This window comes from Lagopus leucura, unplaced genomic scaffold, assembly GCF_019238085.1.
Source record: "Lagopus leucura isolate 7727_CA_CO unplaced genomic scaffold, USGS_WTPT01 Super-Scaffold_100004, whole genome shotgun sequence".
Classification (NCBI taxonomy): domain Eukaryota; kingdom Metazoa; phylum Chordata; class Aves; order Galliformes; family Phasianidae; genus Lagopus; species Lagopus leucura.
The window spans coordinates 55,863,543-55,881,761 of NW_024962264.1; the positions used below are offsets into that span (position 1 = coordinate 55,863,543).

Sequence of the window (18,219 nt, forward strand, 5' to 3'; positions counted from 1 at the left end):
ATCTTTGTGCTTGTTCAAATTGATGTAGTACTTGTCCTTGGGTCTATTACACACATTCTTTCTGTTCGAGACCTGTACGGTTTCTGCAATTGAAAAATAATTTCATATTTCAAAGCATAAAGCTTTTTATTTCAAACTGTTTCTTTGTCTAGAATTTATTTCAATCTTCAAGCTCATCAAGTTCTCTCTACTTTTTGACGTTTCTGTTGACTCCTTATCAAAATCTGCTTGTGTTTTAATCCGCTTCACTGCTACAGAATAAATGTGCTAATAGTTTTAATGCAGTGTTAAATGAAAGTGAGAAGGAGGCTGAACCTTAAGAACCCTTTTTTGTAGTTATAATAACCTTTCCCTTAGGCTATTCAATACCTGCTAAGTTTTTGTGATGAGACTTGAAAAGGAATGTAAAAAATATAAGCTGGGAACATTGATGGTGGAAGAAAAAAGAAAGAGCAGAGGGAATTGGGGGAGGATAAAAAGCTAGGAGGAGATATGAAATGTGTGAATAAATGAATGTGCTCCATATATGTGACTTGGAAATATTACATAACTTTAGTAAAAAGAGCTAAAGTTCTGTTCTTATCCAACATCTTTCTCCTGATCAAATTCCATAAATTGCTCATAAGGTGCTCATTGAAAGCACTCCAGAACAGACACATAAAGCCTAGCAGCTTCAAATAAAGTTATTTTCAATTTCAGGCCCAACATAATGGTGAGCAAAATGTAGTAAGACCTACAGCAAAAGCAGTTATGTACTTCATAACTAATCATCGATCCATAAGCATAAATTTATCATTTGCTTCTTGAACAAATTACCATTTGACACAGCAAAGGCAGATTCTCATGGTTTGTTTCACTTCGAGTTTGACACCGCAGTGCAAGCAACATATAGCAGCTGGACCTTAGAACACCTGTAAGGATTGTTCCCCAGCCCTTCAGCAATCTGTAAGCAGAGATTGGATTCCCAGTGCAAAATGTATGCTGGTGTAGGAAGAGAGGGTTTTTTTTTGCTGACACTTGTTGCCCAGCAAGAACCACAGATGGGCCAGTTAGGAATATCACATTGCCTGAAGTGTTCTGCAGGTCTTCAGTGTGTTCTTTATTTGTACATAACCAGGCATTTGGGCTTTATTCCTTAGGTGGCTGGGTTGTCTCATTCTCTGCTGCATGGTGGTCCTGATTGTGATCTTTTACTATCTTGGGTTGCTATGTGGAACCTGTGGTTATGATAAACATGCTTCTCCAACAACCAGGGGCTGCATTTCCAACACTGGAGGAAACTTTCTTATGGCGTGAGTTTCACTTACTTGTGAAAAAGAAAATACGTATACTTGTAGGGGGGTTGGTTTTTTTAAAATTGATTTTAAAGGACATATGCATGAAGAGAATTTTTATTACCAATGTACATGTTCTGAAATAATTAGAACATAAACATTTACCTAACATACTTACAGTGAAACACTTAGGCCTTGGGTTGCTCTTTCCTTGAGAATCATATCTGAATCTACTCTTGTATGAAAAGAGTTATAGATAGTGACTATCAGTGTAAACTCATTTGGAAACTCCAGAACTGTATCAAATAATTGAAAATATAAATGGAATTTATAGGTTGTTTTTTTTTTGTGTTTTTTTTTTTTTTTAATATATTGAAGCATTTGTTCAAAATGGAGAAAATAAGCCATATGAGGAGACTTCAAACACGTGACTTTATCAAGTCACTCCAGAATGTTTGGGGCTGCTCTTGAAAGTTCCCAGGAGGAGTTTAATATCATTTGTGTTGTGTGCAGAAGATAGCATCTGAAATCTGTGTTACAGTCTTTTGAGACCACAAGGGTAGAGATTTGGATTTAAAAAAGAAATCTATATGCTTTTGTTGCTCTTAACTCTTAATGGACTTTTCATGTCAACTGCAATGTCGAGTGTTTATATTTTAGCTGCATTCTAACTGAAAACTTTCCAGGTCTGGAACATTTAAGAAATTTCAGGCAGCAGGAATACTGTTGGAAAATAAAAGCATTTTTGCCATCCGCCAGGTCTTATTCTCTAAAAATGCTGTAGCTACTTATCATTGGTTTCACTGTTAATCTAAGTATATACATTTTCTTCTTAAAAAAGAAAAACTTATGTAAATTATTTCTTTTTCAGTGGCGTTGGATTCAGTTTTCTTTTCTCCTGGGTGCTGATGATTGTAGTGGTGCTGACTTTTATCACAGGTGGAAATATAGAAAAACTAGTGTGCGAGCCCTTTGAAGATAAAACTTTATTCAAGGTGAAATTACTCAAATTATTGAACAATGAATAGTTTTCCTGTAAGTCTTAATGGTCTTGTCAATTATGCATGGTTTATTATTTTTTTGGGGACACCTCAAGTGAGTTTGGATCTGTTTTTTACTTTCCATTTGTACATTGAATGGAGACTTTCATCCTTTTTTTATTTAATTTGCTTTGCAGTGTAAATACTATATGCCCATGTTCTATCAGAGATAAATTGTATTGTAATTCAGCACTTCTTGGTGACATGGAGCTTTAATATCCATTTTCTACACCAGAGAGGTTGAATTTTCTCTTCTGCTTCTATTTCTATCAGCAGGTGATAAGCTTAGATGTGGAAATGTGTCAAAAGATCACCTAGGAATATACTCATGCACTGAAAACACAGTATTACAGTAACATCACTGAATTTTGTCTCATAGGTTTTGGATACTCCCTACTTACTAAATCAGCATTGGAAAAACTATCTTTCTGGCATTCTTTTTAAAAATCCAAATATTAACTTGACTTTTGAAAAAGTATACAGGTATGTGAAGTTATGGGTCAAGATTTAGTTCCATTTATATCTGGGTTTTGTATTATATTCCAGCCTTGTATTTCAGGCACGCACAGAAATCTGACATGGTCCAGACCATGTTCTGATTTTCTGGTGAATGGCTAGCAAAAGTGATCGTCTATCAATGAGTTATTAGGCATGGTCTTAACATAATATGGTGTAACAGTAGCAGTTGAGCTCTTCAAAATGCTGTTTCATATCTTTGAGACCATCAGAAATTGTTAATTACTTGTGTTCTTATAGACAAAGCTTCAAAAAATATAGGCAGAACACCTTTTTAAGGGACTGGTTTTCTTCAAATGTGAAAATATTGTTAATTGTTCTCTTCACTTCTGTCCTTAGGGTGATTTTCAGGCTGACACATGTATTTTTATTTTTGTAGTGATTGCAAGGAAAACAAAGGAATTTATACTTCCCTTCATCTAGACCACCTGTTCAACATCAATGAATTTTTGAATATTAGTATGGTAAGTAAGGAAAATTTCGGTGGATTCATGAATATTTTTGAGAGTTAAAGAGGTATTTGGTCTTGAACATGATGTAGTATGTCTGAGCTTTAATGGATTTTAGATGTTAATATGCAGTACGTTCTGCAAGGAGACAAAACTTTCCAACCTAATTTAAAAGGAATTCCAATCATATTTATGTGGTCTTGGACATGTTATGCTTTTAAGAATGCTTCCAGCTTTGGAGGAGAGGAGAGAGGGATAAGATAAAATATTTTCAGTTAAGCTGTAATAACACACGAATGTGCTAATTTTTGGTTGTCTGTAATACAGTCCTGCCTTACAGCAACACCTTGGGGTCTGTGTTCCATTCTGGCAAGTGTTGTTTCTACACTTAATACATATAGTCTTTGTCCCAGATAATATATAATTATTTATAATATCCATTATATATACACACACACGTGTGTATGTATACATACAATACAATGCACTTATAATATATGGCAATTATATAGCGATGAGTTTACTGAAATTTGTCTGAGTTTGCATAGTAGTAGAGGCTGGCAAGGGAGTAATTTATTGGGATGAAAGCTGCACAAATGGGCTAGAATGTGGCATGGACAGGCTGTGTCAATACTGCAGGGAAAGGAGGGACCTTACCTGGATTCTGTCAAAGTTAATTAAACTAACCAGATGTAAGTGAAAGGGAAGTTCTTTGTGTGCTTCTTTGTGGAAGTGATCAGTCAGGAAGAGAAAGATGCTTTTGTATGAGAGAAGGGATATAGAGATGTACCAGGTGCAAACTACCTCTGTGTTTTATTTCCTTCTCAGTATACAGAAGATGTAGCACTTAGAATTGAACACATTCAGATAAACCTCAGCAAAATCATTCTGTTGGATGAAATTGGGAAAGAGAATCTTCTGAATTTCAGCTCTTCAGGAATAGAAGGGATAAACTTTGGAGCATACTTGACAGAGGTGAGACCACTGTAATCTAGGTATGTAGCTGGAATGAAGCATAAAAATAAAAGTGGGTGAAACAGAGACAAATCTGCTTTTGACTGGAAAGGGAGGTTTTGAAGATGCATAAAACTTGGTGCAAAAGCATTTAAGAAGTTAAGTTCATTAAACATTTGAAGAAATGAGCGATGGACATTGTAAGAGATGTGATTAAGTGCATTCTGCATGTGCAGTAATACTCTTTTCTTTCTGTGCTGTTCAAATCTTGTTTTAGATCAATAAAAGTGTTACCAAGGTTGATCTTTTGTCATTTGCTAATGACTTAGAAGCAAGAGCAGACCAACTGGTAAGTTTAATTTACCAATGTAATAATTTCTTTCATTTAACTAATTATATATTACCAAATATTTAGACTTTGTACAGGAGGGTTCTTGTACTTTGGGTACATATACCTGGTTCATTGTCATATAAGGAAAAAGTTTGAAAAAACAATGTTGTATATGAGCTAATTCTTGAGTTTTGTATGTTAACAGTTGTGCAACTTCTGCTTTGGAATTTAATTTTATGAAGTTGCACAGTTTCCTTAAGAAGTCACTTAAGTCCACTGTGATATTTCCTGTGATGTTTTCTATAATTTAGGTCCCAGACGCAGAAAAATTGCTGGAAGCATGATGGAAAATAGGATTTGAATCAGTTTTCTTTCAGTTATTGAGCAGAAGATTTTACAAGGAAATAAATACTGTTGTAACTCATAAGGCCTCCCTTGGGAATTGGGCCTCCATTACGGAGGCAAAATTCACAAAAGAAAGCCAGTCTGTTGTGTAGTGCTTGTTGAGTGTAGACACACTGGCATTGGTGAAAGGTTAGAACAACTTGCCCACAAATGAATGTGCACGGAATGACACAACTGTGTTAACAGATAATAAATGACTTGATTAATTTGTTTGTATCTATGTCAAGGTCACCTTCCATTTATTTTTCAAAATGAGAGTCAGTTTGGACACTAGATTGCCTTGCTCTGGCCCAAGACAAATTCCCACACTGTGGTATAGGAGAGAGTTTTGCTGCACATGTAGTACTTGTACAGTCATTAGGATCACAAAAGGACAGACAGCAGAGTAAGACCTTGCTGTTTGGAATTTATCAGATTTCCATCTTTTCTCCAAAGAGAGGGCAGCACTGTTAAAGGTCACTGTTGTGTTTCTACATAAATCAATCACTTCTGTTGCATTTATTTTTCTGTCAGACCTGCATTCATGATTTTTTTGTGCTGTAGTTGTCCTCTGAGCACAGTGGGTGAGTCACATAATGCCTGTTTACCCATTTAGGTTGTCTGCTAACTGGAACTGATACCAAGTGTAACTTTGGCTACACTGCACTTCCATTTTCCATTTTTACTCTGCCATTTTAAAGGTTATAAGATGGAAAGTTTTTGTTTGGAGAGGCTGTTTTTTAAGTGGAAGCTGAAGTTCTTCGGACATGTTGTGACTTAATAGAATTGTCCCTGAGATGTCTCTTTAAAGGTAGTTAGTTAGATCTTTAGTTAGATCCGATTAGGGTCTTAGTGAAGGAAAGTACATTTTGTTGGCAGCTTGGTTTTTCATTATTTTTTGTAATAGAATCTAAAGGAAGCATTAGAAGTGAGAATAGATCTATCTAAAAACTTTTGGGGTAGGCTTTGAGCATTTAGTTTGAATTCTCTGCACTCTGCACAGCACGAAATGCATGTTTTAACACTGAAACGGAAAAAAAAAAAAACTTCACTCAAACCAAGACACCATGGTGTGGAGGAGGAACAATATTGCCCACAGATGTTACTAGGTAAGGGGATTCAGCGCGTCAGTACAAAGCACGCTGAAGCTGCTCTGTAGCCTTATCTCTCAGAACAGAGAACCTGAAATAACTGATCACATGAATACTTCCAGGAAGCAAACACGTCTTCGCATCAACACCTGCAAGCCGTGCAGCTAAAAAATGTTGTTCTTTTGCTTTTTGGTTTTACAATACATCTATTTCTTAGGTCATTGTATCTGTAAAATGCGTAAGGATTCCTTATCCCTTTTATTTGGAAAGAGAACGACAGGACAGAAAGGAGCCCCTGGCATGCTGCTGTCAGAGGAACTGGCAGAGATGGGAAGAGCTGCAGGAGGACCTAGAAAAATATTGCAGAAAATTGTACCCCAAAGATAAAAAATGTCTTAAAAAAGCATAGGCCTAACCAAGAAAATGTTTTGCTGCTTTTCACCAGGATATGGCACTCAGAGTGATGGCAGCAGTGAAGAGGAAGCAGTACTGTGGCAGATGTATTCCCATTCTCTATGACAGTTCTGCCCTGGGATTTATTCTGTTTTCAAGCAAAATTCACTTAGTCATTTGTTTCCTCTGGTATTTCACTAGCACGTCTTTTCCTGAGATAATTTTTGAAAAAAGGCACATTTTCAACAAAATGAAACATTGGCTCTTTCCATTTTGTATTTGCCAAATCAGTACAAAATGTTTGCTGAAGTTTTCTCAGTAAGAAGTTGCACTTTAGAGTGTCTTGGGAAAAACATTTTGAAATACGTTTTCCTGAAAGAGGTCTCATCTCTACACAAGTCTGGATTTGCATTCAGGGCAGCTGTTCCTGCAGTTCCAGCAGATTCTGAATCCTTACAACTGTGTCCAACTGTGTGCATATGAGGAGACATATGCACAGTTACCTTGCCCACCATCCCCAGTGTTCAATGATTTCTCAGCAGTGTCTAGGTCTAAAATTCTTCCATTTCCAAAATGGAAACAATGGGAGCCAAGTGATTTCACCATGAAAATAAATGTGATTTCACCATGGAAAATAAATGTGTTTATGAAATTGAAATCAAATTTTGCAATATGTTGCCATGAGCTGTAGGTGTGTGTGCAGGCTGTAAAAGCAGGCTACGAGCACATCTTTTGACTGAGCAGTGGAAGCCACTAAAAGGAACAGCACCCTTCACAGACACATTCCCAGTTTACTGACTGGAAGTGTTGGAACTTCTGTACCCTTCAGAAGGCAAGGAGCCTTGTCCGTTCTGCAGTAAATAAAAGCAGTGAGCGTCGGTGAGGAACTCTCGTCCCAGTGGAGGGCACCCCTGCACCAGGGACAGGCCCAGAGCAGAGCAGAGTAGCAGGGGATGCTCCCTCTTCCCTCTTTAAAGTAACTTTAAAGTAACAGTGCACTCTGGAAATTCTCTTCTATGAAACCAGTGATGATACAGACAGAGAAGCAGCTTAATATGTGTGCTTTCATTACTGAGCTTTGAATCATTAATACGGTGATTTTTTCCCCTCTCTATGTTGAATTCAATTTGCCGTATCCTGGTGCTAGCATCAGCTCTTCTGCAGCAAATAATGTGCAACTTGCATTGCAGTTTGTATTTTTTTCCTTTGTTTGAAATTGGTGAAACTATTGAATAATAGGGCATAATTTCTTTATTTTTGCAGCCAAAAGGAGCCCTGGAAAATGCCTTAAAAGGACACGCAAACAACATTCGGATGATTCATAGCCAGCAAGTTGTTCCACTGGAGCAAGCTATGGTAAAATATGAAATTGATGTTTAAACATACTTGTAAAAAACAATGTGAATCCCTGAATCTTGAATACAGTTTAGAAAGCTGCAGTTCGTAGTATGTAAGCATAGATTGTATTTGTATTGTCACCAAAGAGTAATCTGGTTAGAGTGTGCCTTTAATAAATATTTAACCTACTTCTGATACTTCTACCTTACAATACTGTCTAATATTGGGAGCTCTTTTCTTTTTTTTTTCTATTTTGTGATTATATGTGAATAAAAGATGAAGCAGGAGAATTTTCCAGAATTCTAACCCTAAATCACTCATTTTCCTTTTTCCTTATCATTTGTCATCTGTTATAACAGCAGTTATGACTTTTACACTTTATTTCCTGAAGTTCACAGTGATGTACCAACATTGGAACAGGAGCCCCTAATAGTAGCACTTAGAGCCAAAGAAAAATCTTTTTTGTTGATGCTGTACAAGATTTGAAAGCGCTCTTTCTGACTGCTTTAGCCAGGCACTGATCTGTATAGCATCCAGCTGTGAGTCTCATTCATGCAGCTTGTAACTGTTGGCTTTTTCCTCTACATGATGTGAAGGCTTTTAGTTCATTGTAACATCAGATATAGTATTGCTGCCCCTATCAAAGGCCTGTAAAAAAAAAAAAAAAGAAAAAAGTCATTAGGCCTCTGATTCAATGCTGTTCTTTCTAATTAACTCCTAATTATTCTCATCTCTTTTTCCTTTTACAAAACTGACTGTCAAGAAATATGTTAAAGCTAGGGTAAGTGCTTTTTCCCTTCTAAGAATGCATAGTATCAAAGTACTCTGAAGGCTCAGTTCTGATTTTTCACTGTTCTTTCTTTTCCCAAATAAATCTTTCCCAGTTTATTGTAGTAATAATATTTTGGAGTTAATTTGAAGTCTTCCAATACATAATTTATAGCTACTTAGTTCTTTGGGTAAAATACTGAATCAATTAAAAACACAATATATTTATTTTAAGCTAATCCGACTGCATTTACTATATATAATGTGATATGTCATATTAGAAACAAAATAATCTATCCAGAATCAAAACATACATACAAAAAACAAGCAGGCGCTTGCCTATAATGATGAACTAAATCTTTAATTTTTTTTTCTTCCCTTTCTCTCTAATAGAGCACTTTAAATCAGAGCATTAGGCTGCTGAAGAGGACATCATCTGAACTTATGGTAAGCTTTTCTCTCTGTCAGCAGAAACATTTTAATGTGTTTTAAATCATCCACCACATAAGCATAGAGTATGTTTTCAGTGCAGCTTTTACTTTTTCTGGTTGCTCTTTTATTACAAAGCTACTTAGTGCATTGAGGTAGTAACAGAGATTCACACATCTCTTCTGCACAGCTTTTTCTACCTTGATTTTCCCTTCGTTGTAGAAGAGAGAGGTAAAATAGAATGCTTTTTAAAATACAGATTATAAACTTCATTATCAGGTGATAAAATAGACTTAAGTACAGTTCAATACATTGTGATTATATATTAATAAAAAGGTAGGATTTTTTTATAGACTCATTGACAGCAAAACTTGGAGTGGGAGAACAACCAAGAAACAAAACCCCAAAATACATCTGAGAAAACAGAGCTTTGAAATCCACATTCTTACCCAGCTCTTATCCAGTGTTCTGTTCCCACTAAGTCCTGTGACTTTAGCATTACAGTCATCCCCTTCCTCTTTCTGCAGCATCAGCCAAAGTGTGGGAAGGTGGGTTTGTAGGAAGGCTTCTCCAGGGCAGCTCACGTTTCCCCTGTAAATAGCAGCTAATGCTTGCACCATAGTGAAACCAGCTGTCTTCAGGCTCTGCCAGCTTGAGGAGGATAAGCAGCAGGATGATTGCTTTTGTGGCAGCAAAGCTTTCTGTCATCTCCAGTCTGCTTTGGCTCCTGTAGCAAAAATTCAGCTGTATTAGCAGTGAAGATCCTAGTTAGAACAGCTTGATGGTCCTCACCTACCATGGTTCTTCCCGTTAAGATTTTTGACCTGTTCACAAAAGCAGACCAAGCAGATTTATTTCAGAATATGATGGTGAGTGTAAGAGGCATGGAAATAAGGTGCTGATAAGAAAGAGATGGTGTTTGAGCTCTAAGTTTATGTTAGAAATACAGGTAAAGGCTGCATGTGTGTATGTTTTTTGGGAGACTTGGTGGGATTACACATACATTGACAAAGTGTATGAATGTGTCCAACCTTCTGGATGTTGAATAGCAGTAATACTTTAGCTGGTAATCAAGAGTTGTTCCTGTATGCTTTGTGTGTATATGCTGGTGCGTGTGTGTATATTGATGTGTCCTGAAACAGAGTACACTTCAAATTCTATGGTTAGGTAAAATCTTAAATTTAGCTTCCTTGTGATTTCGGTCAGTTTTGTAGGACCCAAGGATTGACTGTCCCAGGTGATTAAAGTATCTCTGGACCTAAGGAAAGGAAAAAAACCAAGCCAAACAGAATAGAAGAGAAAGCTGGTGTTGTATATAAATTCAGTTGCATAACTTGCTGTTCATAACCACTGATCTCCTTTTAGTAGTGTGAGGTTTTTGTCAGATGGTTGTGAATCCTTAGGCTGAGGCTCAGTGTCTGAAGGTTGCTCAGACTCTATCTGAAATTGTATGTTTTGTCAAGTTTTATCAGGACAGTGCTACTGGTTTATCAAGATAATAGCTTAATGGCAGTGGCTGCAGAGTCATTGTAACTGCTTAAAAGAGTTTCATTTATATTGAAAGCCTTTTCTTTCAATCCAGGTAAAGGTGAAAAATGTCATTAGTGCTGTTAATGCTGCACAGCTTCTCATAAATAACAATGCTTCTCTAGTTATTGTCCAGGTAAGCTTCATCTAATTTAAGTACATTCGTTCACAGTGTCATGGAACTGTTTCCAAGGCTCACTTACTTCTGTCTGGTTTTAGGAAACAAAGAAGTACATGGACACCATCATTGGCTACTTTGAGCAATACATTGAGTGGGTGAAGGAGTCGGTAAGGTGCATTTGCTTTTTGAGAGACCCTGCTTTTAAAAACATGATGGAGCTCAATAGTAATAACAGAAAGGTTATGTTGATAGCATGTTTTGTAATTTCAAGATATTTGTGCTAGGTATGAAGGAGGAAACCTGTCTTCCATAAATAGTTTTCTTTGAAGTAGACTAGAAATCATGAGTAGTACTGACTGGAATAAAATGCAAATTTAGTATATTATCTTTTTTCCAGGGCTAGCCTGCAGTCTACTATTGGTGCTAATGTTGTATTGAGCTTGACCCTGCGTGGTTCAAATTAGTATCATATCATTAGCATCTTTATTTTTCTTTCTTCAGCTTCAGTCTTTGAGAAATTGAGCTGATGTTTTAAAGATTTATAAATTCAGTAGATAGCATACCCCACTGGAATTTATTCTAAATTTAGAGAGAGTGAGAGACAACAATATAGTAAACAGTAACTGTAGCTGTAAGCAAGATGTGAGGTTCTTTTAATCTGTTATGTACTTCAGACTGTTTTCTTTAATGTCTGTCTTTCAGATTGCCATGGAGGTAGCAGCATGCAAGCCAATTGCCAATGTGATAGATACAGCAGTGGATATATTTTTATGCAGCTATGTAACTGATTCTGTGGTAAGAAATCTTTTTTGTTACTCAAAATCAGGGCACCGAGTGGAAAATTCTTTGAACATAAATCTACATTTGATTATTTCATCTAGACCATTTTAAGTATGATGATAAAAGATCACATCCAAGGTTATTCAAGGAGAGAATGTTCCAATTTGGATCAACCAACCAACACTGGACTTGATTTATGTTTTCATTAAAATTAGGCTTTAATTAGAAAGAATCCTGTAAAAGTAACTATTTTACTAAGTTTATTCAAATTTGAACTGTAAATAAATAAAAGGATTCTTTTTTATCACATCACTTGCAACTGACCAATATTGAATCCTTCCCGTACAATGCAAACTTGGAGCATGACTTTTAGCAGTACGCAAGGCCAGCGTTGGCTTTTTCATCTTGCAAAAGAGAAGCATATAGTAAAAACAGAATAAGCAACAACATGTGTGGAAACCACCTAAACATTTCCTAACTATTATTTTGTTGTATCACAATTATGGCCAAGTAATAATCATAGTAACAGTATAAATGTATGCAGTCAAAGCTACTCTAACCCTGATAGTTCTTTATTATGAAGTCTTCTGCCAGATGGATCACCTTGTAAGTTACAGAACTTCTGTTCTCAGAGTAGCAACTAGCCATCCAGTGGTAGATGGATTACAATTTTCATGGTGATAGGACTTAGCTGAGTCACATACAAGTCCAAATGCCTCTAGCTATTACAAGTCAAATTTGAAAAATCATGATTCTAACATCAGAGAGTAACTCACCTCGCCTGTGTGAAAATATAAAATAAAATAAAACATAAAATATAAAATTCTGTAAGCATGCTTCAGCTAGCAAGTTAAAAAGCACCTTGAGAAGGTGTTGGAAGCTCTGATTTTTAAAGAATCACAGATAATAACTTTAAATTAGCAAGAAAAAATGTGGCTGCAAATTAATGCAGAGAGACAAAATCACTTTATAGCTCAGTGCTGACTGCGTTGAAATTACTGCTTAGGACACTATGCCTGTATGAATTTGAGCATCTTTGGACAGTGTTCTTTTTGGCCACGTTTGTAAGATAGGTGCTGTTTGTGCTTCAGTTCACATTTCCTGTGGAAGTGCTTAACATGCTGCCTGTTCCACACTAGTATAAGGAGACTCAGAGAGCGCACAGACCCATGGCAGTAATTTCTGCCGTGTTCTCTGAGTAGCTGTTCTCTGCAATCTTTTTATCTTGGATTTTGTTTTGTTTCAGAATACCTTCTGGTTTGGTTTGGGAGGCTCTTCAATATTTTTAATTCCTGCCATAATTTTTGCTGTGAAACTCTCCAAATACTATCGTAGAATGGATACAGAGGATGTGTATGATGAGTAAGTATATGCTTCTAAGCAAGCTAAATGGCAAATGGGCTTAAATATTTTTTCTGGTGTTTCATATGAAGGTGCTGTAATCCTTAATCTGTGCTGTCAGATAGAACTGCGTGTGCTTGTGAAACACCTCAGGTTTGGGTTGGTGCCTGCAAAGTACTTCATGCAGGTGGACTTTGATGAACTCAACTTGTCATGACTGTAGATATTGCCAGCTCCGACTATGAGAAACCTTCTTCAGAATGAGTCTTCATAGCTTTATGTACAGTCTTTATATAAATATCTGCTAGTGTAGAGATGATTAGCTTTGCTGAGTTACCTTTTAAAATGAATTATACCTCCTTTGTAATCTTGAATTAACTATTTACTTCCTTACTGTCTTAGTTATTCCTAACTAGTCTTTCCTTTTTCACTTGCAGTTCCTCTGTCTCAGGGACTTGGCACTTTACTTTATGATAACTGTTCTTACATATTTTCCAATCAGTTTTGTTTTTACTGTTTTCTTTTCTGCTCTTTGTTTTGCTCATTGTTCAGTTAGCCTGTGCACTGCATTCCTCCAGTTTCACACTGACCATTTTTCATTTCACATTCAGAAGTCAGTAGAGCAGGAGCAGGCGTGTAAGCTAAAATTACTTACTTATTTTGTTGTCTAGTTAACGACTCCTTTTTTGTGTTTTTTAGTGTTGAAACTATACCCTTGGAAAAGTAAGACATTTTTGTTGGTATTTGGTAAAATTACTTTATTCAGGTGGGAGGGTTTATATTTTTCATTTAACTTGTTACTTCAACAGAAGTAACATAGCTTGTTTCACCAGACTTTACATTAGAGTATCCAAGTCTACAGAAATATCTTAATAATTAATTTTTGGAGAATATTAAGATTATAGTTATTGCATAACTCCTGAATGTTACAAAAGAAAATATATCTTTTATTGTACAGAAACAGTTTACCTTTGCATATAATACCATCATCCATTTACATGTCTTGGAAGCCATACTGTACATAGTGCATCTTATAGTTAACATGTTTTTTCTTGGTGTATTTATTTTATTACAGTATGGAAAATGGTAATAATGGTTATCATAAAGAGCATTTATATGGTATACACAATCCTGTTATTACAAGGTAAACCAAGTCTGAAACTGCATGTTTCCATGTGTCCTTGCCTAATCTACTGTATTAATCACCTCTCCAATTTTCTGCATGTTTTCAAGTGAATCACTTACTTCTCCACTTTTTTTTTTTGCATGGTTACTCTCTATAGAAAATGCTGTTTGATTTATATTTCTCAAATACTCTGGAAGTAACAGCAGATTTTGTAATGATTTCCAATGATTTAACAAATTTGAGTTGCCTACACTTGAACTTACAGTCCATATAATGAGGTATTTATCTAGTATAGTGGGTGGTCATAAATTAGTAAGTGTATTAAAATACTTCAGTAGGAATATAGAGTGGTAGGGCGGGATGCATTCTTGCTCCTGAGTCTTTTTTTTAATCTTCTGCTACAAAGATCTGTAGCAAATACATCTTTTTATATATTACCTTCAACAGAAAGGGGTGCAAATTTACAAACTGATTAATTTCACATATTCTTCCTGTGCAATGCATGGAACACAAAGCCAGATTTTATAAAATCAGCTTTTTCTCCTGATTATTCAAAATTCTAATGAGGACCAGTAGAGGCCCTGCAGATAAACATAATGTTTAATTGCTCATTTGCTCTGTCACCAGAATAAGCCTGTTTATATTACGGGTTTTTAGATGATGTGGTAAAGAGCTTTTGCAGGATATGCAGAAGACATGAGCAGATAAAATGGATGTTTCTGCATGGGTAGAACTAGCGTGACTTCACAAAACAAGAAATTCAAGTTATATTTAAAAGGCAGGAGATTTGGGTTCTTTGCTGGCTCTGCAACACTGATGCTTTAAAACCTTAGCTAGGTGTGAGACACACCATTCCTGTACAGATAACATAGGGCATCCCAAAGCTTTAATACTAGGGTTTGCAAGATATCTAGTTGCTTAAGGAAGGGTCTAATCTGTGATTAAAATCTGTAGCTCACTGTGCCTTAATTTACAACACAGTGATTGATTTTCAATAGGTTGAGTGTAGGTTGAGTGTTGGCAGACAAATCGGATAGCATTGTTCTTTTAGTAATGGTTAAAAAAGCTGATGGTTTGGAAGACTTGCCAGATTTTATGGCTGCGTCAGTTGTATATTATTGTTTATTAGAACTGTATTCTGCAGTAATTATTTAGTGACCAAATTTAGATTCCACATTAACTTGTGTGGATGTATTTTTATATAACTGGTTATAGTGATTTTAATGTTCAGGATTGTCACAGCCTGTACTGTACTTTAAGGACTACCTAAATAAACCTACAGAGTGTCTAATTAAAAACTAGTCTCTACTGGCACATCTAAGAGCTCCATTTTGACTTTTCATATTTTACATAAGAGGAAACTAATAATTGCTCAGGCTTTAGAAGTCCCTTTCTGATCTTTGAATCTTTAACATGACTGTTAATAACCTTGGAGTTTAGAGCACAATATTTCATGATATTTCAGTGATTGATGAATAGTTTAAGACAGTGTCCCTGAATAAGCTGAATATTAACATAAATTAATCTTTTAAACCCACTAGTTCAATTCTGTCTTCCTTTTACTAAATTTTAATAGAGTTATTCAAAGCTGGCTTCCATTATACAATGTAAGAATTGAGTTTGAACCAGTACTTTAACTCAGATCATTTGAAAAGTGACTGTAATAGATACGTGCTTTGTGTTTCTCAGTCCAGGGTTCCCATACAAGAGAGTCCAGTTCTTCATTTTTGTTTGAGCAAACCATTTGCCTTCATGCTGTCCTTGCTTTTTCTCAGTTCCTGCAAATGATTTCAGACACTCTGGGAAAGATGAGTTTAATAAAATCTATGTACACCTGTACTTTTGCAGATGTGAACAATCCTAAGTAGATTTTGTTCTTGGAAATCATCTGAATTGGTTTGCTGGAAAGATCCAAATATCTTTCTTCATAGAAGGGATATGTAAATACAAGATTGAGATCCATATGAAATATGTTTACATTTGTATAAGTATCTCACATAGGTATATTTGTGAAAGATATAAATAACCTCAAATTCAGGCACCATTTTTGTGAGAGCAGAATTGGAGGCTGGATTGGTCTGTTCAGAGGAAGTCAGTGGTGTTGAATTGGTAATGGAAGCACTTCTCTCTAAAATAGATGTAAGAGGAAAGGTTGGTTGAAAACCATAAATCTGTTTTCTCTTGAATAAGTGGTTAAGTTTGTGATTGGTTTGTGCCAACTGAGCCTGTCTCACTTACAGCCAGACATGGTACTTCTGTTCTACTGTTTGTGGGCAAGAGAAATTTATGGGTTTGATTTGTGTTTGTTTGTTTTCTTGTATAGCTCTGTGGAACAGTGGTAACAGAAACTGGAATCATAAAGGGGTAAGCAAAAAGCTTTTAGAGTGAATTCTAGACCTACTACTGCTTTCATATTTTTTAATGAAAACTGTTCTGTTTTCTTTAGCATTAATGCTGCAAGTTAAAAATAATTTTTCAAAAACTACTGAACCATATTCATGTCTGTATGAAAATCTGTGCCTTCATTCTTGTTGAATTACAGTATAATTCTGTCAAATTTTCCTGAATTGTATTTTGTATTTGTGGTTGTTTGCAGGCTATAGAAATGAGGCTCAAGATTCTTCTATGGGAATATATTGATATTCTTCCAAGTGCACTGGCATTTGCAATCGTCTTCAAAATACTGAGCCACTTGTTTTGTGAGACCTGTACTGTAAATCACAAATGTACTATTGAATGTTATGCCATAAGCTACTGTACAGGATATTTTGTGACCAGGGCACTGCCTCTCAAATACCACTGTTCAAGGCTTGAATTATTATATTATTATTATCTTTTTTCTTTTTTTTTTTTTTTTTTTCTACTTTTTTTTACATATAGCTTTCTATCTTGCATCACAGGATATAAATTAATTAGATTAACTGACTTTGCTTAGCAGTTTTCTGACAGCTGGTCAAATTCTTATCTTAAATTGTTGAGATGTGTTAAATACGGTACAGACACGTTTACATAAAAATACATTTTGTATACAGAGACTTTTGTATATATGTTTTTCTTAAAACATGTAAGTGTTTAGTTAAGATTTTAATATTGTATAGTACGTTTCACAAATGAATTTACCAGCATGATCAGTGTTGCTATTTGGTGCTCTTGAATGACCACTTTGGACTAAATTTTAAGTGTGTAATGGGATGCACAGTGTCTCTTTGTGTCTCTGAAAAGGTCAGTTGCATTTCTGTTTTCTCCCTTTTTTTAAATTATTATTTAATGTTCAGTGATTTTTGCAGTATAGACCTAAAAGGGAGATGTTTGGTTTGAAACTGTATTTGGGTGGGAGGGCTGGGAGTGTGCGTAATGCTTCATGCAGCAAAAAGCTAAGCTTTCTGGAGTTCAGTAGTATTCAAAAAGAGCATGAAAGATGTCATAATGTTGGTGATTTTTAGAATGCTTTACATCCTGTCCCCCTTTTCCTCGTTTGTACCCACTTCTTTAACATCCTTAATAGCACCACTGTTCAACTGTACTTCTTGCAGAGGCCAGTGATAGTAATTTGTCTCACAATTTCCAAATATGATTTCCAACATTGAAGTTCAGGCATTTAGCAACTGGAGTTAATGTTTCTACTGTTAGACTTACTGCCTTGAATTTAGGCATACGAGTGTGTTGCTGAATTAGTTAACAGCAGAATTCATCAAAAGGGCCACAAGTGTTTATCTTACTAGCGTAAAACTTACAGTGTGTGAAATAATTGGGCATACTGATCTCCAGTAGTGTCTCTTAATAGGTCAGTATTCACTGGTTTGAAGTATGTATAATCCTGAAAATCATTCACATAACTATTAAAAAAATGCTGACAAGTCAACCAATCTTTAATCTGCAGTAACCTTATTTTTTTTATTTTTAGGTCATAAACTGAAGCATTTCTAATTGACAGTATGTAGCATAATGTGTATATGTAATGTTCAGAACTGTAGATTTTTAAAAGCTTCTATTTTTAATTTGAGATGTTCCCAGTTCATTTAAATAAAAAATAATTTGCTTAACTAGCTGATGTTTGATTCTCGCTTGTTTTGTCACGTAAATATTTCAGAATATTTGCAATTAGTTAAAAAAAAGATGTTTTTTAAGATTTTTACCTCAGTAACAAATTTTTGATGTGCATTTTACTTTTTGTGGAGACTTCATCTCATGTAAGAAAGAAGACCAAGGACAGGAGCAGGAAAGACTGAAAGAACGTCGACCCCATGTGAGGGAGCTTCTAACTTCCACAAATGATGTGATTTATGCAGAGATGTAGGACTCAAGCTAATGAGCTGTGGGGGATACTTATCCTGCAATAATACTTATCCTTATCTTA

The 18,219-nt window shown here is 35.6% G+C and overlaps 1 protein-coding gene across 6 annotated transcripts in view; it reads left to right on the forward strand.

Moving 5' to 3' along the window:
* Positions 1–17,161, forward strand: part of PROM1 (prominin 1) — a 58,287-nt gene extending 41,126 nt beyond the window's left edge. For 3 of the 6 annotated variants that reach the window (XM_042871975.1, XM_042871978.1, XM_042871976.1), the window contains 15 exons: positions 1,140–1,292; positions 2,146–2,269; positions 2,694–2,797; positions 3,210–3,294; positions 4,108–4,254; positions 4,511–4,582; positions 7,696–7,788; positions 8,932–8,985; positions 10,550–10,630; positions 10,714–10,782; positions 11,318–11,410; positions 12,642–12,757; positions 13,812–13,880; positions 16,186–16,226; positions 16,459–17,161. In XM_042871975.1, the coding sequence (XP_042727909.1) occupies positions 1,140–1,292; positions 2,146–2,269; positions 2,694–2,797; positions 3,210–3,294; positions 4,108–4,254; positions 4,511–4,582; positions 7,696–7,788; positions 8,932–8,985; positions 10,550–10,630; positions 10,714–10,782; positions 11,318–11,410; positions 12,642–12,757; positions 13,812–13,880; positions 16,186–16,204 (1,279 nt within the window). In that variant the 3' untranslated portion in view covers positions 16,205–16,226; positions 16,459–17,161. Of the gene's footprint in view, positions 1–1,139; positions 1,293–2,145; positions 2,270–2,693; positions 2,798–3,209; positions 3,295–4,107; positions 4,255–4,510; positions 4,583–7,695; positions 7,789–8,931; positions 8,986–10,549; positions 10,631–10,713; positions 10,788–11,317; positions 11,411–12,641; positions 12,758–13,811; positions 13,881–16,185; positions 16,227–16,458 lie in introns of those variants that run through there. The other 3 variants (XM_042871977.1, XM_042871979.1, XM_042871980.1) reach the window with 2 other exon arrangements.
* Positions 17,162–18,219: the final 1,058 nt, after the last annotated feature.